This window comes from Chiloscyllium punctatum, chromosome 16 (assembly GCF_047496795.1).
Source record: "Chiloscyllium punctatum isolate Juve2018m chromosome 16, sChiPun1.3, whole genome shotgun sequence".
Classification (NCBI taxonomy): Eukaryota; Metazoa; Chordata; class Chondrichthyes; order Orectolobiformes; family Hemiscylliidae; genus Chiloscyllium; species Chiloscyllium punctatum.
Window position 1 is genome coordinate 26,717,037 of NC_092754.1, and position 18,104 is coordinate 26,735,140.

General features: G+C 41.6%; 1 protein-coding gene across 3 annotated transcripts in view; it reads left to right on the top strand.

Annotated features, from left to right (window-relative positions):
* Positions 1–18,104, top strand: part of arhgef19 (Rho guanine nucleotide exchange factor (GEF) 19) — an 88,867-nt gene that overhangs the window by 13,193 nt on the left and 57,570 nt on the right. For 2 of the 3 annotated variants that reach the window (XM_072586550.1, XM_072586553.1), the window contains exon 2: positions 11,450–11,506. The exons of the other annotated variant lie outside the window; for it this stretch is intronic. In XM_072586550.1, the coding sequence (XP_072442651.1) occupies positions 11,450–11,506 (57 nt within the window). The remainder of the gene's footprint in view (positions 1–11,449; positions 11,507–18,104) is intronic. 3 annotated transcript variants of the gene reach the window in all.

The window sequence follows — 18,104 nt, forward strand, 5'->3', positions numbered from 1 at the left end:
CCAACTTCAAAATAATGCCATGGAATCGTTTGCATCCACCAGAGCCACCAGATAGAGCCTCAGTTTAATATCTTGACAGTATAGTGCTCCCTCAGTGCTGCATTGGAGAGTTACTCCTTATTTTCATGGGGCCCAGATTCGAATGGTGCTGGAAAAGCACAGCAGTTCAGGCAGCATCCGAGGGGCAGTAAAATCGACGTTTCAGGCAAAAGCCCTTCATCAGGAATACAGTATTCCTGATGAAGGGCTTTTGCCTGAAACATCAATTTTACTGCTCCTCGGATGCTGCCTGAACTGCTGTGCTTTTCCAGCACCATTCGAATCTAGATTCTGGTTTCCAGCATCTGCAGTCATTGTTTTTACCTCCTGATTTTCATGCCCTAGGCCTAGCATAAGACTTGAACTGACAGACCAGAATGTTAATAAGTAACTTTAGCAAATGCTCAAACAGGCTGATCTAGAAACCACCTTTTTATGGTGAAGTTCCTCCACTTCTTTATCACTTAGACTAAATCAATCATTCATATCATAGCCCCTTCTTATTCCCGAATATATTTCTAATTTTCTGTCCCATTAAATCATTCTCACTGTTTGTGGTCTACGGTAATGTATCAGTCCCTTCTTATTCCTTGACTCTAAAATCAAATCGGTTCAGCTACTGTATCATCCCTGAAAACAATTCCACATCCCATCACTCTATTAGAATCATCAGTTAATATTGCTGTTTCTTCCTTTCACGGATACTCAGATTCTTCCGAATATTTGTGACCAGGAATGTGCATTTTCCAGCTCCTGCTCAAACATTGTCTCTGTCAGTTGAATTATACAAAATTTCTATTAAAGCTGCACACATACATAGTTATGCAGTAACTTAAAAGGCATCACGCAAGGCTTATGCTGTGTTAAATGTTATCTGAAAATTTAAAGGTATCAGTTGTGAAAAAGCTGTCTGTATATAACAGATCATTACTGGGCACATTACCATTATGCTATACCTCCCATCATTAATTCGATCCTTTTCACACAGTTACACATATTTTACACAGTTACATACTCACACTCAAAGCAGCTGCTGTCTATTTGACAATCTTACTCATTCAACTTTTCTTTTTGACCTTGTCGTTATTATCTTCCTGACTTTCTTTCTATTTAATCGTATCACTTGCTGACCACTCCAGGACCTTGTGATGTTTGCCACCTCTCCCAGTGTGGCACCAGGTAAAAGTTATTTGAGGTAGTCTGCTGTCACAAGTCCTCCTTTTTCTTCTCTATGTTGTGGGCTTATCCAGTAATTTGTGGCAGAGGATACACCAGTGTGAAGTATCTACAGACGAGGCACTGTTCTTAAATAACAATAAGCTTTAAGCAATAAGTTCAATTACATTTACATAGACTAGGACTTTTTTCAGTAGGATGTAGGAGGTTAAGGGGTGACCTTATGGAGGCTTATAAAATCATGAGGGGTATAGATAAGGTGAAAGGCAGGGTGGGGAATTTCAAGACTGGGGGCATATTTTTAAGGTAAGAGGAGGAGGATTTTAAAAAGACATGAGGGGTAATATTTTGACACAGAGAATAGTTTGTATCTGGAATGAACTTCCTGAAAAGGTGATGGATGTGGGTACAGGTACAATGTTTAAAAGACATTTGGATAAGTACATGAATAAGAAATGTTTGGAGGGATATGGGCCAAGCGTGGGCAGGTGGGACTAGTTTAGTTTGGGATTTTGGTTGGTATGGACTGATTGGACGGAAGGGTCTGTTTCTATACTATGTGACTCCAGCAGCTGGTATACTTACATCTGCTCCCTCCAAAAACTAGAGGGGACTAGAAACTTGATTCCTCAGTTGTCCAAGGCTTACCGATGCTGGCTCTCCACACATCTTTGGAATTACTTCAGCCCCCTAACATCTCTATCACATCTCTATTACTCTTGCCCCATTATATCACAATCGGGAAATTAGAATAGGCAATGTACAAAGCCACCTCTGCCTGTATCGTAACTGAACCAACATTGTCAGCGTTCTTAAACACTCTTAACACAGTGGTTCCCAACCTGTTCAGTAACACGGCACACTTCAATGAGACAAACAATGCCATAGCATGCCCATGTTTTTCAGGTAAATCGATTGCTCATAAAGGTAATATTTATTGTACTTACTGTAGTAATGGTCTTACTAGTAAGGTTTGCAATATATTGCATGCAACAAGCTAAAGAAGAATCAAATGCATTAACATTTCAAATCAAAAACTCCAAAAACCTGACTCCATACACAGACTTTCTATGACATCAGTAGAATGGATGGGGCCAATGTCATATGAACATTAGCCCTTTCAGAGCCATTATTTATACAGCACACACCATTTCCTCATCTTGTCTCCACTGCTCTAGCCCTCACAACCCCCACACTCTCCCATTGTCGTGTAAATCTTCCCTCACAACATAAGACGTTGTTGATTGAGGACTTTCTCCCCAGTCCTGATCAACTGAAGTCACTCCTTTCCTGGTAGTGTTCTCAGTGTTTCAATAATCTGACTCATTCCCTCCTACACACGCCCTTGTTTCATTTTTGATTTATGTTTGACATCTGGAAGCTCTATTTCTTAACTTTTCTCTCAAATTCCGAGACTCTCATCAATTGCTTCCTGAGTCAATGTACACCATGAACAAAAACAGAAATTCCTGGAAAAACTCAGTGGGTGAGGCAACATCTGTGGAGAGAAATCAGAGCTAACGTTTGAGGTCCAGTGAGCCTCCTTCAGAACTGATGGTAGCTAGGAAAGGATTGGTAATACAAACCATGACTCCTGTCATTTCATTTACCCCTGCAAAATCATTTATACCTGCTCTCTGCTACGCCCCATGCTCAGATCCCAGGAGGTTACAGGTAGTTTTTCTATAATGTGATGGTTGCTTTCTCGTGCAACCTCTTTCTTGTGAAACAGCACTTAAGGTGTTGGTGATGTAATCATGTTACAGCCAACACACATTTTAAAAGTTTGCGCTTTAGGAACAATGTCCCAATTCATCAATTGTGTTACAACGAATTCACATTAACGAAACATGTGCTATAGCAGAACGATCTGTACATTGCATTCACATCACCCTACATTGCAATGTGCTTATGACCTGAGAGTGCTTCTTAAATTAAGTGATAGATGCAGGTACAGTTACAACACTTAAAAGACATTTGAACAGGTACATGAATAGGAAAGGTTCAGAGGGACTTGGGCCAAATGCAGGCAAATGGGGAGTCCAAAATTAGAGGGCATGGGTTTAAGGTCAGAGGGAAAAGAACTAAAAGGGTCCTATCGGGCAACTTTATCACATGGAGGGTGGTGCATGTATGGAATGAGCTGCCAGAGGAAGTGGTGGAGGCTGATACAATTACAGCATTTAAAAGGCATTTGGATGGGTATATGAATAGGAAGGGTTTAGAGAGATTTGTACCAAACAAAGGCAAGTGGGACTAGTTTAGTTTGGGAAACCTGGTTGGCATGGACAAGTTGGGCCAAAGGGTCTGTTTCCGTGCTATATGACTTGATACCTCAAAGTGTGGGATCAGAGGCTAATCCTTTTCTTGTAAATAGGTTTGTTTTCAGAATGCAATGTCACATATGTCTGCCTCTTCTCTACCAATACCCAATGTCTCAGAAGTCTTTCTTTACTCTCCTTTGAAAAAAAATAGATATTGTTCCTGGGATGGCAGGATTCTCCTACAAAGAGGGTTTGGGCAAACTGGACTTGTATTCTATAGATTTTTGGATCATGAGAGGTGAACTCACTGAAACTTACAAAATACTCAAAGGAATACACATGGTAAGTGAAAATAGGGGCATCACTTAAGAACAAAGAAATGGCATGTAGGCTTGAGATACAGAAAACTTCTTTTACTCCATGAGTGGTGAATCTTTGGAATTCTGTACTTCAGATGGCTGTGTAACCTCAGTATGTGAGCATATTTTAAAGCAGAAGTTGAGAAAAATATGGATTATTAATGGTGGAAAGGGTTATGAGGATAGTGTGGGCAAAAGGCATTGTGTTAAACAACCACAACTATATTAGATGGTGGAATGGGCTTACATGATTTCATGTTCTTACCTAAACAAATAAGCTAATTAAAGGCATTGTGAATCATACTGAAGTCAAACGTCTTTTCCATTAGGCCATGTAAACATGACAAGTCTTTCTTTATATCTGCGCAAAGTACTTAGATATTTTCTAAGTTGAAGGATGTTATGACACAGCTCTGGAATAGATGGGGCTTGAACCCAGGCATCCTGGCTCAGAGTGGGGACACTACCAGTGCACCACAGGAGCCCTGTCAAAGTAATTATCCACCTAAGTGACTGCCCTTCACTTGTGCCTCCTTAATCTTGGTAATACAGTTAACAAAGCATTAATAGTGCTTCAGTTGAAGAAGTAAGTATCAAATTTGAGTTGATTCTTCACCAGTGTTCCTTATAAGCCCAATTATGCAGCAATCTGGAATGTACCAGAAGGTGCAATACACAGGCTACACACATCAAAGAAGAATGAGAGAGAAATCTAACTTTAAACAGTCTTCCCTCTAAGAAGTGCAACTGTTCAATAGCCTGACGTTATAGTGTAGGCTGAGCACAAGTCAGGCCCTTCAAGTTACTGCATCAATTTAAATGGTCCATGTACTTCGAGTATTACTTCGAGGGCATGCTGATCTTAACCGCCAAGGGATGCAAGTAAGATGGTTAAACCTCACAAATCTCCATCATAGCACAGCTTCTGACCAAAGCCCAGGAGAAGCAGTGGTACCAAACCTATTCCCAGCAGATTGACCAACAAGTTATTTTAATGATTTAAACTGCATCACTCTGGCTGGATGCATTTCTTGGGCCTCAGGAATCCCAGCAGCTGAAGGGAGGTAAGGGCAGGTTTTTGGGGAAGGTAAGAGCTTGCTCTTGTGCTCCCTCAAGCTTCTCCTCCCATCTTAACTGGACCTTCTCTCCAACTGAAACTGAAGGTGGGGCTTGGACTCTTCTGCTACCAGCCCATGCTTCCACCAGCAACAGGAGGCAGCTTACCTCCGACTGTGACCTCCTCTGGAGTTCTCCCTTCCTGACGGAGAGCCAGGCTGCCAGTTTGACCTCTGGGCAGGGTCCAGTCAAAGCAAAACTGCACATACTATGGAGTCAAAAAGCCATAGTAAGCTGGGGAAGCCTTCCCTTTAGAAACACTGCCCACCCACTTAGGTACTGCTCCTCTGCCAAGATTCAGTCTCGAGTCACTTTGGGGAGATGGTGGTGTCATGGTAATATCACTAGACTAGTAATCCTGAATCCCAGATGAAGGCTCTGGGGACTTGGCTTCAATTCCCACCATGGCAGCTGGTGGAATTTAAAAACTCGATTAATAGGGCATCACATGGCTCAGTGGTTAGCACTGCTGCCTCACAGCGCCAGGGATCTGAGTTCGATTCCACCCTTGGGCAACTGTCTGTGTGGAGTTTGTACATTCTCCCCGTGTCTGCGTGGGTTTCCTCCGGGTGCTCCGGTTGCCTCCCACACTCCAAAGATGTGCAGGTTAGGTGGATTGGCCATGGGAAATGGGGTAAGGAGATGATTCTGGGTGGGATGCTGTTCAGAGGGGCATTGTGGATTTGAGCGGCAAAATGGCCTGCTTCTACATTACAGGGATTCTATGATTCAGAGTCTGGATGTATTGCCCAGGCTTGTGCTATTTGTTCAGGATTCTGAGAGCATGAAGAACACTTTACAGCACCAGATATACTAAAGCCCCTAACAGCACCCTCAAAACATATCAACCTCAAAACACTAAAGCTGGTGACTCAAGAGTGGCCTGAGTCTCTGAGCAGTGAAAACCAATAGTTCTACAGAGTTTAGAACTTAAATTGTTGTTACCTTCAACATTGAGGATACTCCCGATTATCAAATCAGCCATGTTCTCATTGAAAAGTGCAGCATATGTGATAGACTAAATGGCCTACTTCCATACTGACATCTTATGGTCATATTCCTTCAGTACCTTTGGAAGAGGTAGGATATAAACACAGGTGAGAGAGCAAATAAGAGAAATGAAGAGGGATTATGATAAAAGATTGGCATCTAACACACAGGGCGATCTCTCAGTCTTCTAAAGGCACATAAATATTAAAAAAACATGGAAGCAGGAGTTGGGCCGACTGGGGATGACAAAGGAAATTTACACTTTGAGGCAATGGTCATGGCTGTGGTGTTAAATTAATACTTTGCAGTGGTCTTTTTTATTGGGCAGATGCTGCCCAGACCATGGTGACAGAGGAGAAACAATGTCACTAGAAAAATTTAAAATTGGTCAGGAGCTGATACTGGATAAGCTGTCAAATTTAAAGATAAAAATCACACAACACCAGGTTATAGTCCAAGAGGTTTATTTGGAAGCACTAGCTTTCAGAGCATTGCTCCTTCATCAGGTAACTTGACTAATTACCTGATGAAGGAACAGTGCTCTGAAAGCTAGTACTTTCAAATAAATCTGTTGGACTGTAACCTGGTGTTGTGTAATTTTTAACTTGGTCCAGCCCAGTCCAATACTGGTACCTCCACATCATGTTTAAGGATGTTAAGGCCAGAACCAGAAACCAGCAGAGATGTGTCCAAGGATATTGAAGGAAGTGAGAGTGGAAATTACAGAGGCACGGGCAATAATCTTTCAACTTCCCTGGACTTGGGGCAGGTGTCTGTGGACTGGAGAATTGCAAACATTCGGCACTAAGATAGACCCAGCAATTATAGTCAATTTAACTCTGTGAAACCTCTAGAAGCAATATTTTGGATAGAATTCACAGTTTTGTGGAAAAATGTATTAACTTGGAAGAGCCGGTGTGAATTTGTTAAGAGAAAATTGTATTTACTTAACTTAGATGCTTTCTTTGAAGAGGTAAAGAAGAATGTTGTTACGGGTAAATTTAATGTGGTGTACATGGACTTCTAAAAGGCGTCTGACTTTGAGGAAACTTATAGCTTATCGAATAAAAGGAACAATAAAAACATGGAAACAAAATTTGTTGAGAGATAGGCAACACAGAGTAATGGTTAATAGATATTTTTGAGGCTGGAATAAGATTTGTGGTGGGCTTCCCCAGGGATTGATATTGGGACTCTTGCTTTTTCTGATCTATAAATGATCCAGATCTTGGTGTACAGGGGACAGTTTCAAAGTTTGTAGTTGGTATAAAACTTAGAAGCATTGAACTGTGAGGAAGATAGTGTAGAACTTCCAAAGGGCATTGACAAGTTGGTGGAGAGGGTGGATAGGTAGCAGATGATGTTCAAGTTGGAGGAGTGATGAGGTGATATGTTCTGGTGCAAAGAACATGAAGAGACAGTAGAAAGTAAAGATACTTTTCTAAGGAATGTTCAGGAGCAAAGGGACCTGGATGAGTACATGCATTAGGCTTCATAAACTGGGTACAAGAGCAAGAAGGTTATGCCGAACCTATATAAGTCAATAAGTTAGATGTCAGCTGGACTTTAATCAACTGTTCTTTTAGAAAGGATGTGGATTCATTGGAGAGAGTGCAGACTGGGGTATATGATAATCATTCGTGGGATGAGAAACTTCAGTTCTGAGGAATGATTGGTGAAACTGTGATTGTTTTCCACAGATAGGAGAAGATAAGTGAAGTTGGATAGAGGTTTTTAAAGTCATGAGTTGTCTGCACAGAGTAGATAGGGAGAAAGTGTCTCACACATAAGAGGATTGAGAACCAGAGGGCAGTGCTTTGCAAAAAGAAGTAATGCAAGGTGAGAAAAAAAATTGTCAACAGTGAGTGGTAGAGGTCTAGAATGTATCCCTGAATGTGCGGCTCAAGAAGGCATTAGATGGTTGTTTAAATGGAAACAACACGCAGGGTTATGGGAAAAATTCATGAGATTGGAATTAATTTAAATTGCTTAGAAATAGTACAGTCACAATGGGATGAATGTCCTCCTGTAACAATTCTGTGAATTATTTGTACATTAAACATTATACTTTGTGACAATTTAATATTTGAGTGAACGAATTGAATTTATTGTCATGCGTACCAAGACACAGTGAAAAGCTATTTCACAATTCAAAGACTGAAAAAGAAGGCAAGGACTGTTTCTTCAGCATTTAAAACAGATCATCACTTTCCAAAATTACTTCATCAATTGCTTTCCCACGTTTAATTTCTCAATCTCTGTTTAGAGAGACAGTCGGCCCATTCTGATTTAAATCGCCCAGGTTTAGGATTAAACCCAACTCCCAGCATTTTCACTGAGTCCCTTCCTCCATCCTTTACAATTCATATCCACCATTTTGTCACGTCCTTCCACTCACTTCTACATCTTTCTTCAACCTAATAAGCCCTTTGTCCTCCAAACTGAGACTTTACTCCACAGCCCACCCAATGTGGAATCCTTCTTCCCAACCGCAGTTGAAGCTGACAGGATTTCCTGTTCATAATTTATTACTTCGAGCTGCTCCTCTTTCAACTCACTCCCAGTTTGTGCTGGCAATGTGCTCCGCAAATTCAGGCTGGCATCTCCCACTCTGCATTTCACCCCCAACTCCGCAATATGGGTGCTGTTCACACCCCAGCCTTCCCAACTCTTCAGGGCCCAACAATTGGTCTTGTTAGCCCTCAAGCTGAGGAAGGATTTTTTTTTCTGCTCAGAGAAGCTATCACATCTCTGGATGGGCTGGGGATAAATAAGCTGTGACTCAGTTTGTAGCAGATGCTTGTCTTTAAATTACAAGGTTCTGGGTCGAAGTCTTGCCTCAGGCCTTGAGCACAAAAATCAAGCATGACACGCAAGTGCAGCTCTGAGGGAGCACTGTATCTGTAGGAGATGCTGTCTTGCAGATGAGATACGAAACCGAGGCCCCCTTCTCTCTGCTTAGGTAGATTTAAAAGATGTCCCATGATACTATTTTGGCAAAGACCAGTAGGGTGTTATCTCTGGTGTCTTTTATACATAAATCAACTTCACCAAAAAAATGCAGATTTTCTGATCCTTATCACATTGCTCCTCATGGGAATTTAGGACCAAATGACTTGGAGGTAGCTATTTGGCCCTTCAAGCCTACTCCCCATTCATTAAAGTTATAGCTATTTTGATTGTGGATCTCTGTTCCACTTTCCTGTCTGAACACCAAAACTCTTGACTCCCTTGTCCATCAAAACTATTTCTAGCGCAGCATTGAATCAATTCAATGACTCTGTTTCGTATGTTTTCTGATGAAGAAAATTCCACAGATTAATGGCCCTCTGAGAGAAATAAATTCTCCTCATCTCTGTCTCAAAAGTGAATATTCTTCTTCTTGAACTGTGTCCCTCTTTTCTAATCTTCCCTATAAGAGGAACCATCCTCCTGGCATCAACCTTATCAAGTCCTCTCAGGATCTGTACGTTTCAATTTACCAAGTGGTCTCCTTCCTATCTGAAGGATGTTGTGAAACTTGAAAGGGTTCAGAAAAGATTTACAAGGATGTTGCCAGGGTTGAAGGGTTTGAGCTACAGGGAGAGGCTGAATAGGTTGGGGCTGTTTTTCCCTGGAGCATTGGACGCTGAGAGGTGACCTTATTGAGATTTATAAAATCATGAGGGGCATGGATAGGGTAAATAGACCCCTGGGGTGGGGCAGTCCAAAACTAGAGGACATAGGTGTAGGGTGAGAGGGGAAAGATATAAAAGGGTCCTAAGGAACAACATTTTCACACAGAGGATGGTATGTGTATGGAATGAACTGCCAGAAGAAGTGGTGGAGGCTGGTACAATTACAACGTATAAAAGGTATCTGGATGGGTATATGAATAGGAAGGGTTTGGAGGGATATGGGCCAAATACTTGCAAATGAGACTAGATTAGCTTAGGGTATCTGGTTAGCATGAATGAGTTGGACTGAAGGGTCTGTTTCCTGCTGTACATCTCTATGACTCGAAGTGATTATAGGCACTTTGAAACATCTGGTGTTGGTGAAAGGTGCTACGTAAATACAAGTCTTTCCTTTTTTCCAAACTGCCACTCCTCACAGCTTCTGAATAACTGCGGTATGGACTTGGGGTGAACACAGGATTGAAGTCAGTAACCATACCAACCTTTATAGGTTGCTCTGCATTATCTAAAGCTTTTGCTTGCTCTCTCTCTCTCCTACTTGTAGTAACCTGTCCTACGGTTCCTACACACCCTGATCTTTGCAGTGTCTTCCTGGCAACACCCAACAAGATGTCTAACAGCATTACAATAACAAGTTTCATTTATATAGCACCTTTAACATAGCAAAATTAGCGAATGTTCTTCACAGGAAAATGCTTAGACATAAATGAATACTGAGACAGAGGGGATGTAAGGACAGTTGATCAAAAGCTTGGTCAAAGTGGTACATTTTAAAGAACCTTTTAGAGGAAACAGAAACAAACAGAGTAAGCAAGGTAAATCCAGAGTTTAGGGTGTAAACACAGGGGAGTGATTTGAAAATGAAGGTGCAGAAAAGACTGGAATTGGAGGAACACAGAGTTTGTAGAGGGTTGTAGGGTTGGAAGATGGAATGGATGGCACAATGGAGTGATTTGAAAATGAGGGTGAGAATTGTTAATTTGAGGCATTGGTGGCCCAGAAGTCAGTCTAGATCAGCAAGAAGAGTCATAGAGATGTACAGCATGGAAAAAGACCCTTCGGAAGAGAGGGCGTGATGGGTCATTGTTTAATGTGAGTTTGACTATGAGCAACAAAGTTTTGGGTTGGTGAGGGGTGGAGGGTTGGAATTGTCAACTTGGAGATAACAACAGCATGGATAAGGATTGTCATAGCAAATGGACTGAGGCAGCAGCAGAAATGAAGATAATATTGTGGTGGGAGCAAACAGAAGGATCTAAGATTAAAGAGTAGGGCAGTCTGACTTTCTTGTGTCACAAACTCTTTCTCCTTGGCTACCTCTCTCCTCTCCTTCAAAAAATTGTTATTCTGACTAAACATTTTGTCATGCATTTCCTTTGGTAACTTGTGGTGATGCCTGTTGCTATAGTAATCTCAGTGGGCCACTCTCACAATTTGTTTCACTCACAACAACAATTTAGAAAATTCCAATTCATAAAACAATTTTCCTTGAATCATAGGAGTTTTCTGGAGAGCGAAACATTTTGATGTTCTCTGAGTTGACAACATCAGGAATTTGTGCCAATGCAGGTAAAAGGACCACATATACATCATGGTAGGGTGTTGCGTTGCTTACCTCATCAAGGGAGTAATCTCACCCATTAGTATAACACTTGTATGAGTTTCAAAATATTACACATCATAGGTTGAGTCAAACAGCTACAGATTATGGCATTGCAACATGTTGAACTTCTCAAAATGTGTTCTGAAAAGAAATCATTAATAATTAGCATCAGCACGATGTTGTATGATTAAGTTTGCTAAAGGTGAAATGTGATTATTCTCTTAGAGACCAGGAGTGAATCAGATGAACCAACATCATGTATCACTTACCTGATGACCAAAGGTAAGCTCTGCCTATGTATCAGGCCCCACCTCTGAAAGTTGCTTCTCTTTTTATATGGATATCAGAACCTGGCTTTGATGTTGCTAGAGTGACATGCACCGTCTTTCAACACCAAAGGAAGATATGGATTTATGCTTAACATTGGAAAAAATTGATAGATCCATAGAGCCCGAAATTCTAGAATTCCGACTCCACTTCAACAAGTGCAGTGTAGCTCTTGGAAACATTGCAGCAGAGAGGGACTGCTTTCCCTGACAGTGCTAAGGACAGATAGTGGCTCAGATAAAACTTGCTACATTGTGCAGCACTAAGCTCAGTAGGGCTGGATAGGTGACAATTGGGTCATTTAAGTCATTAGAGCATAGTCCAAACTGATAGAGATCATTCAGAAGGTGTCTGCCTGGGTTGAAAGACACCCTGAGGCCTAAGAAGAAGTAAAATGAAATTGTTTTCTTCAGCAGTGATATAATCAATCAGTTATACTGCAGTGCAAGGTTTGACTATCCTTCCTTGATCACATCTGACATCCTTGCGCATTTTTCCAGCAAGGTCATTCAACTTATCCCTTCCTAACCAAGTGGGGATCAGGGTCAGTTATTTAGTCTCCCCCACTGCATCACTACTGGGCTGGAGAGGAAACAAGCAAAACCTGCAGTTGAATGCAAATTCCCCTTCTCCTTGTCAGTATTCACCTTTCTCACCCTCCCCAGTTCCAGGTGTTCTGCCTGCGTACAATTTACACCAAAAGTGGGGGATTATTCAACCCATCATTTCTGAAGCAGCACTTGAACTTCAGCTGGAGTCTGCAGATTTCCAGTCTCAACAAGAGATAAGATTGCCAAGTGAGATCCAGCATATTCCTGGAGATTTCATCACATGACTTCCCCCACACAGGAGCCACTAGTTGGCCAACACATTCATCCCTGTGACGCAGTGTTCCCTAATCGAAATGGAAAGCCAAAGCATTGCTCAGTTGGATGATGCTTAACCATCAGCCTTTTCGCCTTCCATTTTGAACATTTTTATATCCGTTAAAGAGAAATGTTCAAAGGAAATGACAAAATCACCACAATCTTTTCTTTCATTCCCGTGATTGACACAGCAGTGTCTTTGAGACTGATTTTGCAATCCTGGAGACTCCAAGACAGCTAACAAACCTATCTGGAGATGTGAGTACAAACTTCAGACTGATACTCTAGTGCAGTACTGTGGACTGGTGGAAGAGCCATCTTTCAAGATACAACATTAAACTGAGATCCCATTTGCCCCTCAGGTGGATGCATAAGATCCCAAGACAACTGTTTCAAAAGACCAGAGGAGATCTCTCCATTGTCTTGGCCAATATTTATCCTTCAATGAACATCCCTATTACTGGCTATCTAACCACTATTCCCACTGTTTGTGGGAACTTGCTTTAAATTTGTTGCCACATTGCCAACACATCAAACATTGATTTTAAAGCACTTTAGGGTACTTTAAAGTCATGGAAGATACAATATAAATCCAAAATGTTCTCTCTGTTTTGTAGATATCAATACTAGTTCCATTTACCTATTGGTCCCAGCATGAAGTATTTTATATTCTTTTTATGTCTTTTTCCAATTCCTTTTCAAACAATAATGTCATGTTTGATTCAACAGCCATGTAAAACATCTTGTTGAACTGACTAAAACTCATCTAAATTCATTTTTATGTAAGGTGTGTGGCATATGGATGTTGGACTATGTTTATGAAGAAGCTTAAGGATTAACTAAGTCAGTCATTATAGAACTATAACTTAAAACCAGTCTGGGTCAGAGAGTAGTTTGCAAATCTCCCAGAGTGTTCATGGAAATTTGTTTTAATTAGTGAGGGGATCTGTTTCTCTTTTCAAGAAGCTGGTATGGGGAGGTTTTACATATAAGATGGCCATGTTGCCTCAGAGCCAGATGCTCATTGCGTGTATAAATGATCCAGCTACTGCTCTATCTATGTCCTGAAGAATATTTAGTTGGATAAACTTCAAGATCAGTCTTCAACATGGTCCTCTGAAAGCAACCCCCCTCCCTCAGTACTTGAGAGGCCTGAATAGGCCAAAGCATCACTTTTGGCAAGTATGAAAGACTAGCCAACAACACATGACCTATCAAGCCAGAGTTTACTCTGAGCTCTGACATCTCCAGTAGTAACCTCAGTACGGATTATAACACCACTAATGTCAAGCCCTGGGCTGTTTTACAGCTGGCATGGAATGAGATAATTACAATTTCAGATTTTATGTTTGAAAGAAAACGAAGAGAGGGAAGGCTGAAGATTAGACTAAATTCCCTACAGTGTAGGGACAGGCCCTTCGGCCCAACAAGTCCACACCGACCCTCCAAAGAGCAACCCACCCAGAGCCATTCCCCTATATTTACCCCTGACCAATGCACCTAACACTACAGGCAATTTTAACATGGCCAATTCACCTAACCTACACATCTTTGGACTTTGGGAGGAAACTGGAGCACCTGGAGGAAACCCACACAGACACGGCAAGAATGTGCAAACTCCATACAGACAGATGCCAGAGGCTGGAATCAAACCTGGGACCCTGGTGCTATGAGGCAGCAGTACTAACCACTGAGCCACTGTGCCACTCTTAAGAGATGGAGTTGAAGGATGTGGTGAGAAGCTGTGAGATGGGACTAAACTGTGAGAAAAGAAGGGAATTACAGGCTGGTCCTTTCCTGTTCCCAAACATTTTACCTTTTTAAATTCTGGGGCCCACTGCCTAACAGTATTGTGATTTAACAATGGAAAACCATTTTTAGTTTAGTATTTTATCAAAGGCAGCAAATCCTAACATCATCATGAATATCTGGTCTATTTTTGAGTACATGGCCAATTTGTCGAAGCGTATGGCCTTTTTAAAACTATTTGCACATTTGTGCATGCGCAATAATTTAAAGCAGCCAACTTGCACATGACTTGAATAGGGACTTCCAGGTTATCGTGGATATGAACTAGATTGGAGGGACCGTTGCCTGGCAGTGGTGCAGAACTCACACTCCTCCTTTCCACTGACCTTCTTCAGACTGGAGGCCTGTGATCAGTTGAGTGCCATAAGGATCGGTGCTGGGTCATCTACTTTTTGTCATTTACATAAATGATTTGGATGCGAGCATAAAAGGTACAGTTAGTAAGTTTGCAGATCACACCAAAATTGGAGGTGTAGTGGACAGCGAAGAAGGTTATCTCAGATTACAACAGGATCTGGACCAGATGGGCCAATGGGCTCAGAAGTGGCAGATGGAGTTTAATTCAGATAAATGCGAGGTGCTGCATTTTGGGAGAGCAAATCTTAGCAGGACTTATACACTTAATGGTAAGGTCCTCGGGAGTGTTGCTGAACAAAGAGACCTTGGAGTGCAGGTTCATAGCTCCTTGAAAGTGGAATCGCAGGTAGATAGGATAGTGAAGAAGGCGTTTGGTATGCTTTCCTTTATTGGTCAGAGTATTGAGTATAGGAGTTGGGAGGTCATGTTGCAGCTGTACAGGACATTGGTTAGGCCACTGTTGGAATATTGCATGCAATTCTGTTCTCCTTCCTATCGGAAAGATGTTGTGAAACTTGAAAGGGTTCAGAAAAGATTTACAAGGATGTTGCCAGGGTTGGAAGATCTGAGCTATAGGCAGATGCTGAACAGGCTGGGGCTGTTTTCCCTGGATAGTTGGAGGCTGAAGGGTGACCTTATAGAGGTTTACAAAATTATGAGGGGCATGGATAGGATAAATAGACAAAGTCTTTTCCCTGGAGTCGGGGAGTCCAGAACTAGAGGGCATAGGTTTAGGGTGAGAGGGGAAAGATATAAAAGAGACCTAAAGGGCAACTTTTTCACGCAGAGAGTGGTACATGTATGGAATGAGCTGCCAGAGGAAGTGGTGGAGGTTGGTACAATTGCAACATTTAAGAGGCATTTGGATGGGTATATGAATAGGAAGGGTTTGGAGGGATATGGGCCGGGTGCTGGCAGGTGGGACTAGATTGGGTTGGGATATTTAGTCGACATGGACAGGTTGGACCGAAGGGTCTGTTTCCATGCTGTACATTTCTATGATTCCAATAGATAATTAACAAACTTAAGTGAAGACAGATAGAGGTTAAATAGAGGAAGTGTATTTCTGCTGTTTGGAGTTTAATCCAAAGCATGAGGCTGATCTTTTATCAGGGATCTCAGAAAATCCTTCAAAACACAAAGACTGGTAAATGTTTGGTAACTTCTTCTAAAAATGGCAATTTATGCCAGACCTTTTGTTAATTTTAAATCTGACATGGTTGGATTTTGTACCTGAAGGTGAAGTCACCATAGTTTTACCAAAGGAGAAAGTGAGGACTGCCGATGCTGGAGATCAGTTGAAATGTGTGGCATTGGAAAAGCACCAACAGGTCAGGCAGCATCCGGGAGCAGGAGAATCGGCGTTTCGGTAATAAGTCCAAAGTACTGCTTAAGAGAAGACAAATCCTTCATGATAACTTTATCTGGAGTAGGAATTAAACCAAGCTGTCGTTATCACTCTATGATAAACCAGCAATCCAGCCAATGGAGCTAACCAACCCCACAACCAAAGGTATAAGGAATTTGGGGATAAATAGAGTTAGGTCATAGATCAGCCATGACCTCACTGAATTGTAAAATAGCCTAGAGGGCTGAATGACTTAAGGCAGACCCTATCCTCACTGGTAGATGCTAGAAGTGGAGAGCATCAGTCCCCAGCTCTGCTCTGAGTATTCGTTGTTCCCGATGGATTATTTTAGTGCAGCCTATTGGCTTTAAAACCCTTAAGTCCTGAAATGAATCGGCAGTACAGCCACTGAAACCCAGCCGGATTCCATTTCTATTGGTGCCTGTATTTTTTATTTTGTATTTGTTCACTTGTTTCTGAATCTGGAAGTTTGCAAAGGGTTCTCTGAATGCTGGTTGAGGAACTCATCCAAAATTGGAATAGTGGAGTCAGTTACTGTCAATAGTGAAGAAGTTGGGGGAATCAGCCAGGCATTTTTGTGGTAGTGAGTGTGACTCCAGAATGGTGTGTTGCCTAGGAGAAGGTGAGGACTGCAGATGCTAGGGATCAGAAAAGCACAGCAGGTCAGCCTGCAGCCTCCCTGGTGCCAGAGTCCATTATACCACAGATTGGCTGCAGAATATCCTTCAGGGCGAGAGCGAACAGCTAGACGGGGTGGTCCACAATGTGCTAATGACATGGGTAGGAAGAAGGATGAGGTGCTGCGAGCAGATTTCAGGGAGTTGTGAAGGAAATTTAAAAAAACAGGGCCTCGGGAATAGTAATCTCAAGTGCTAATAAACCTAGAGGTAGAAGGATTTATCAATTAAATGGCGGAGGAGGGAGGATACCAGATTTCAGAGGCACTGGACATGGACAAGCTGAAAGGGTTATACCTCGGTAGGATCGAGACTGGTATTTTCTCAGGAAGATTTCTTTCTATTTTATCCGGGAGATGAGAACAAGGTAAAACTGGTAACAGTAAGTAGAAAAGTGGTAAGTGGAATTAGAAGGCAAGTGAAAGAAAGATTAACAACAACACAGCTTAGAATCATGTTAAAAATGCAAAGTTAATGGCATGCTAACTGAATGCACACAGCATTTACAACAATGTAGATTATTTAAAAGGACAAGTAGAGGTAAAGGGTACAATTTGATTGCCTATTAGGAAACATGGCTGCAGGGTGACCAATATTTAACTAAATATTCCAGGATGCTTGGAATTTAAGGACAGGAAGAAAGTAAAAGGTGGTGGTGTTGTGCCTGATAATAAGGGATGAAAATAATAAGGTAGTAAGGGAGGATCTCAGATTAAAAGAACAAAATCTGTTTGGGTGGAGTTAAGAAACAGCAAACACTGGAAGCAGTTATTTAGGAGCCACCAAACACTAGTCTTAATATGGAGAATAATACTTATTAGGATATTGGAGAAATATGTGATGTGGGTCATACAGTAATCATGGATAATTTCAAGCTGCATAGTAAAACTAATGTACACTAATGCTGTGAAGAATGAGTTCCTGAAGTGTATTGGGGATGGTTTCCTAGAACAGTTTATTAAGAAACTTACTAGAGAATAGGCAAATTTAAATATAGTATTATATAATGAAAAAGGCTAATTAATAACATTGTTGCAAAATAACCTTTAGGGATGAGTGACCATAGTATGATAGAATTTGCATCATTTTTTTATTGTGAAGAAGTTCAATCTGAATCCCTGATGTTAAATTTGAACAAAGGAAAATATGAAGGTTTGAGGGGAAAACTGGCTGAGGTAGATTGGAAAAATACATTAAAATGTATGTGAAATACATTAAAAGGGGGCAGCACAGTGTCTCAGTCATTAGCACTGCTGCCTCACAGTGCCAGAGACTCAGGTTTGATTCCAGCCTTGAGCGACTCTCTATGTGGAGTTTGCACGTTCTCCCCGTGTCTGCATGGGTTTCCTCCCACAATCCAAAGATGTGCACGTTAGGTGGATTGGCCGTGCTAAATTGTCTGTGGTGTCCAGGAATGTGCAGGCTACGTGGATTAGCCATGGGAAACGCAGGGCTACAGGGATAGGTTGGGGGGG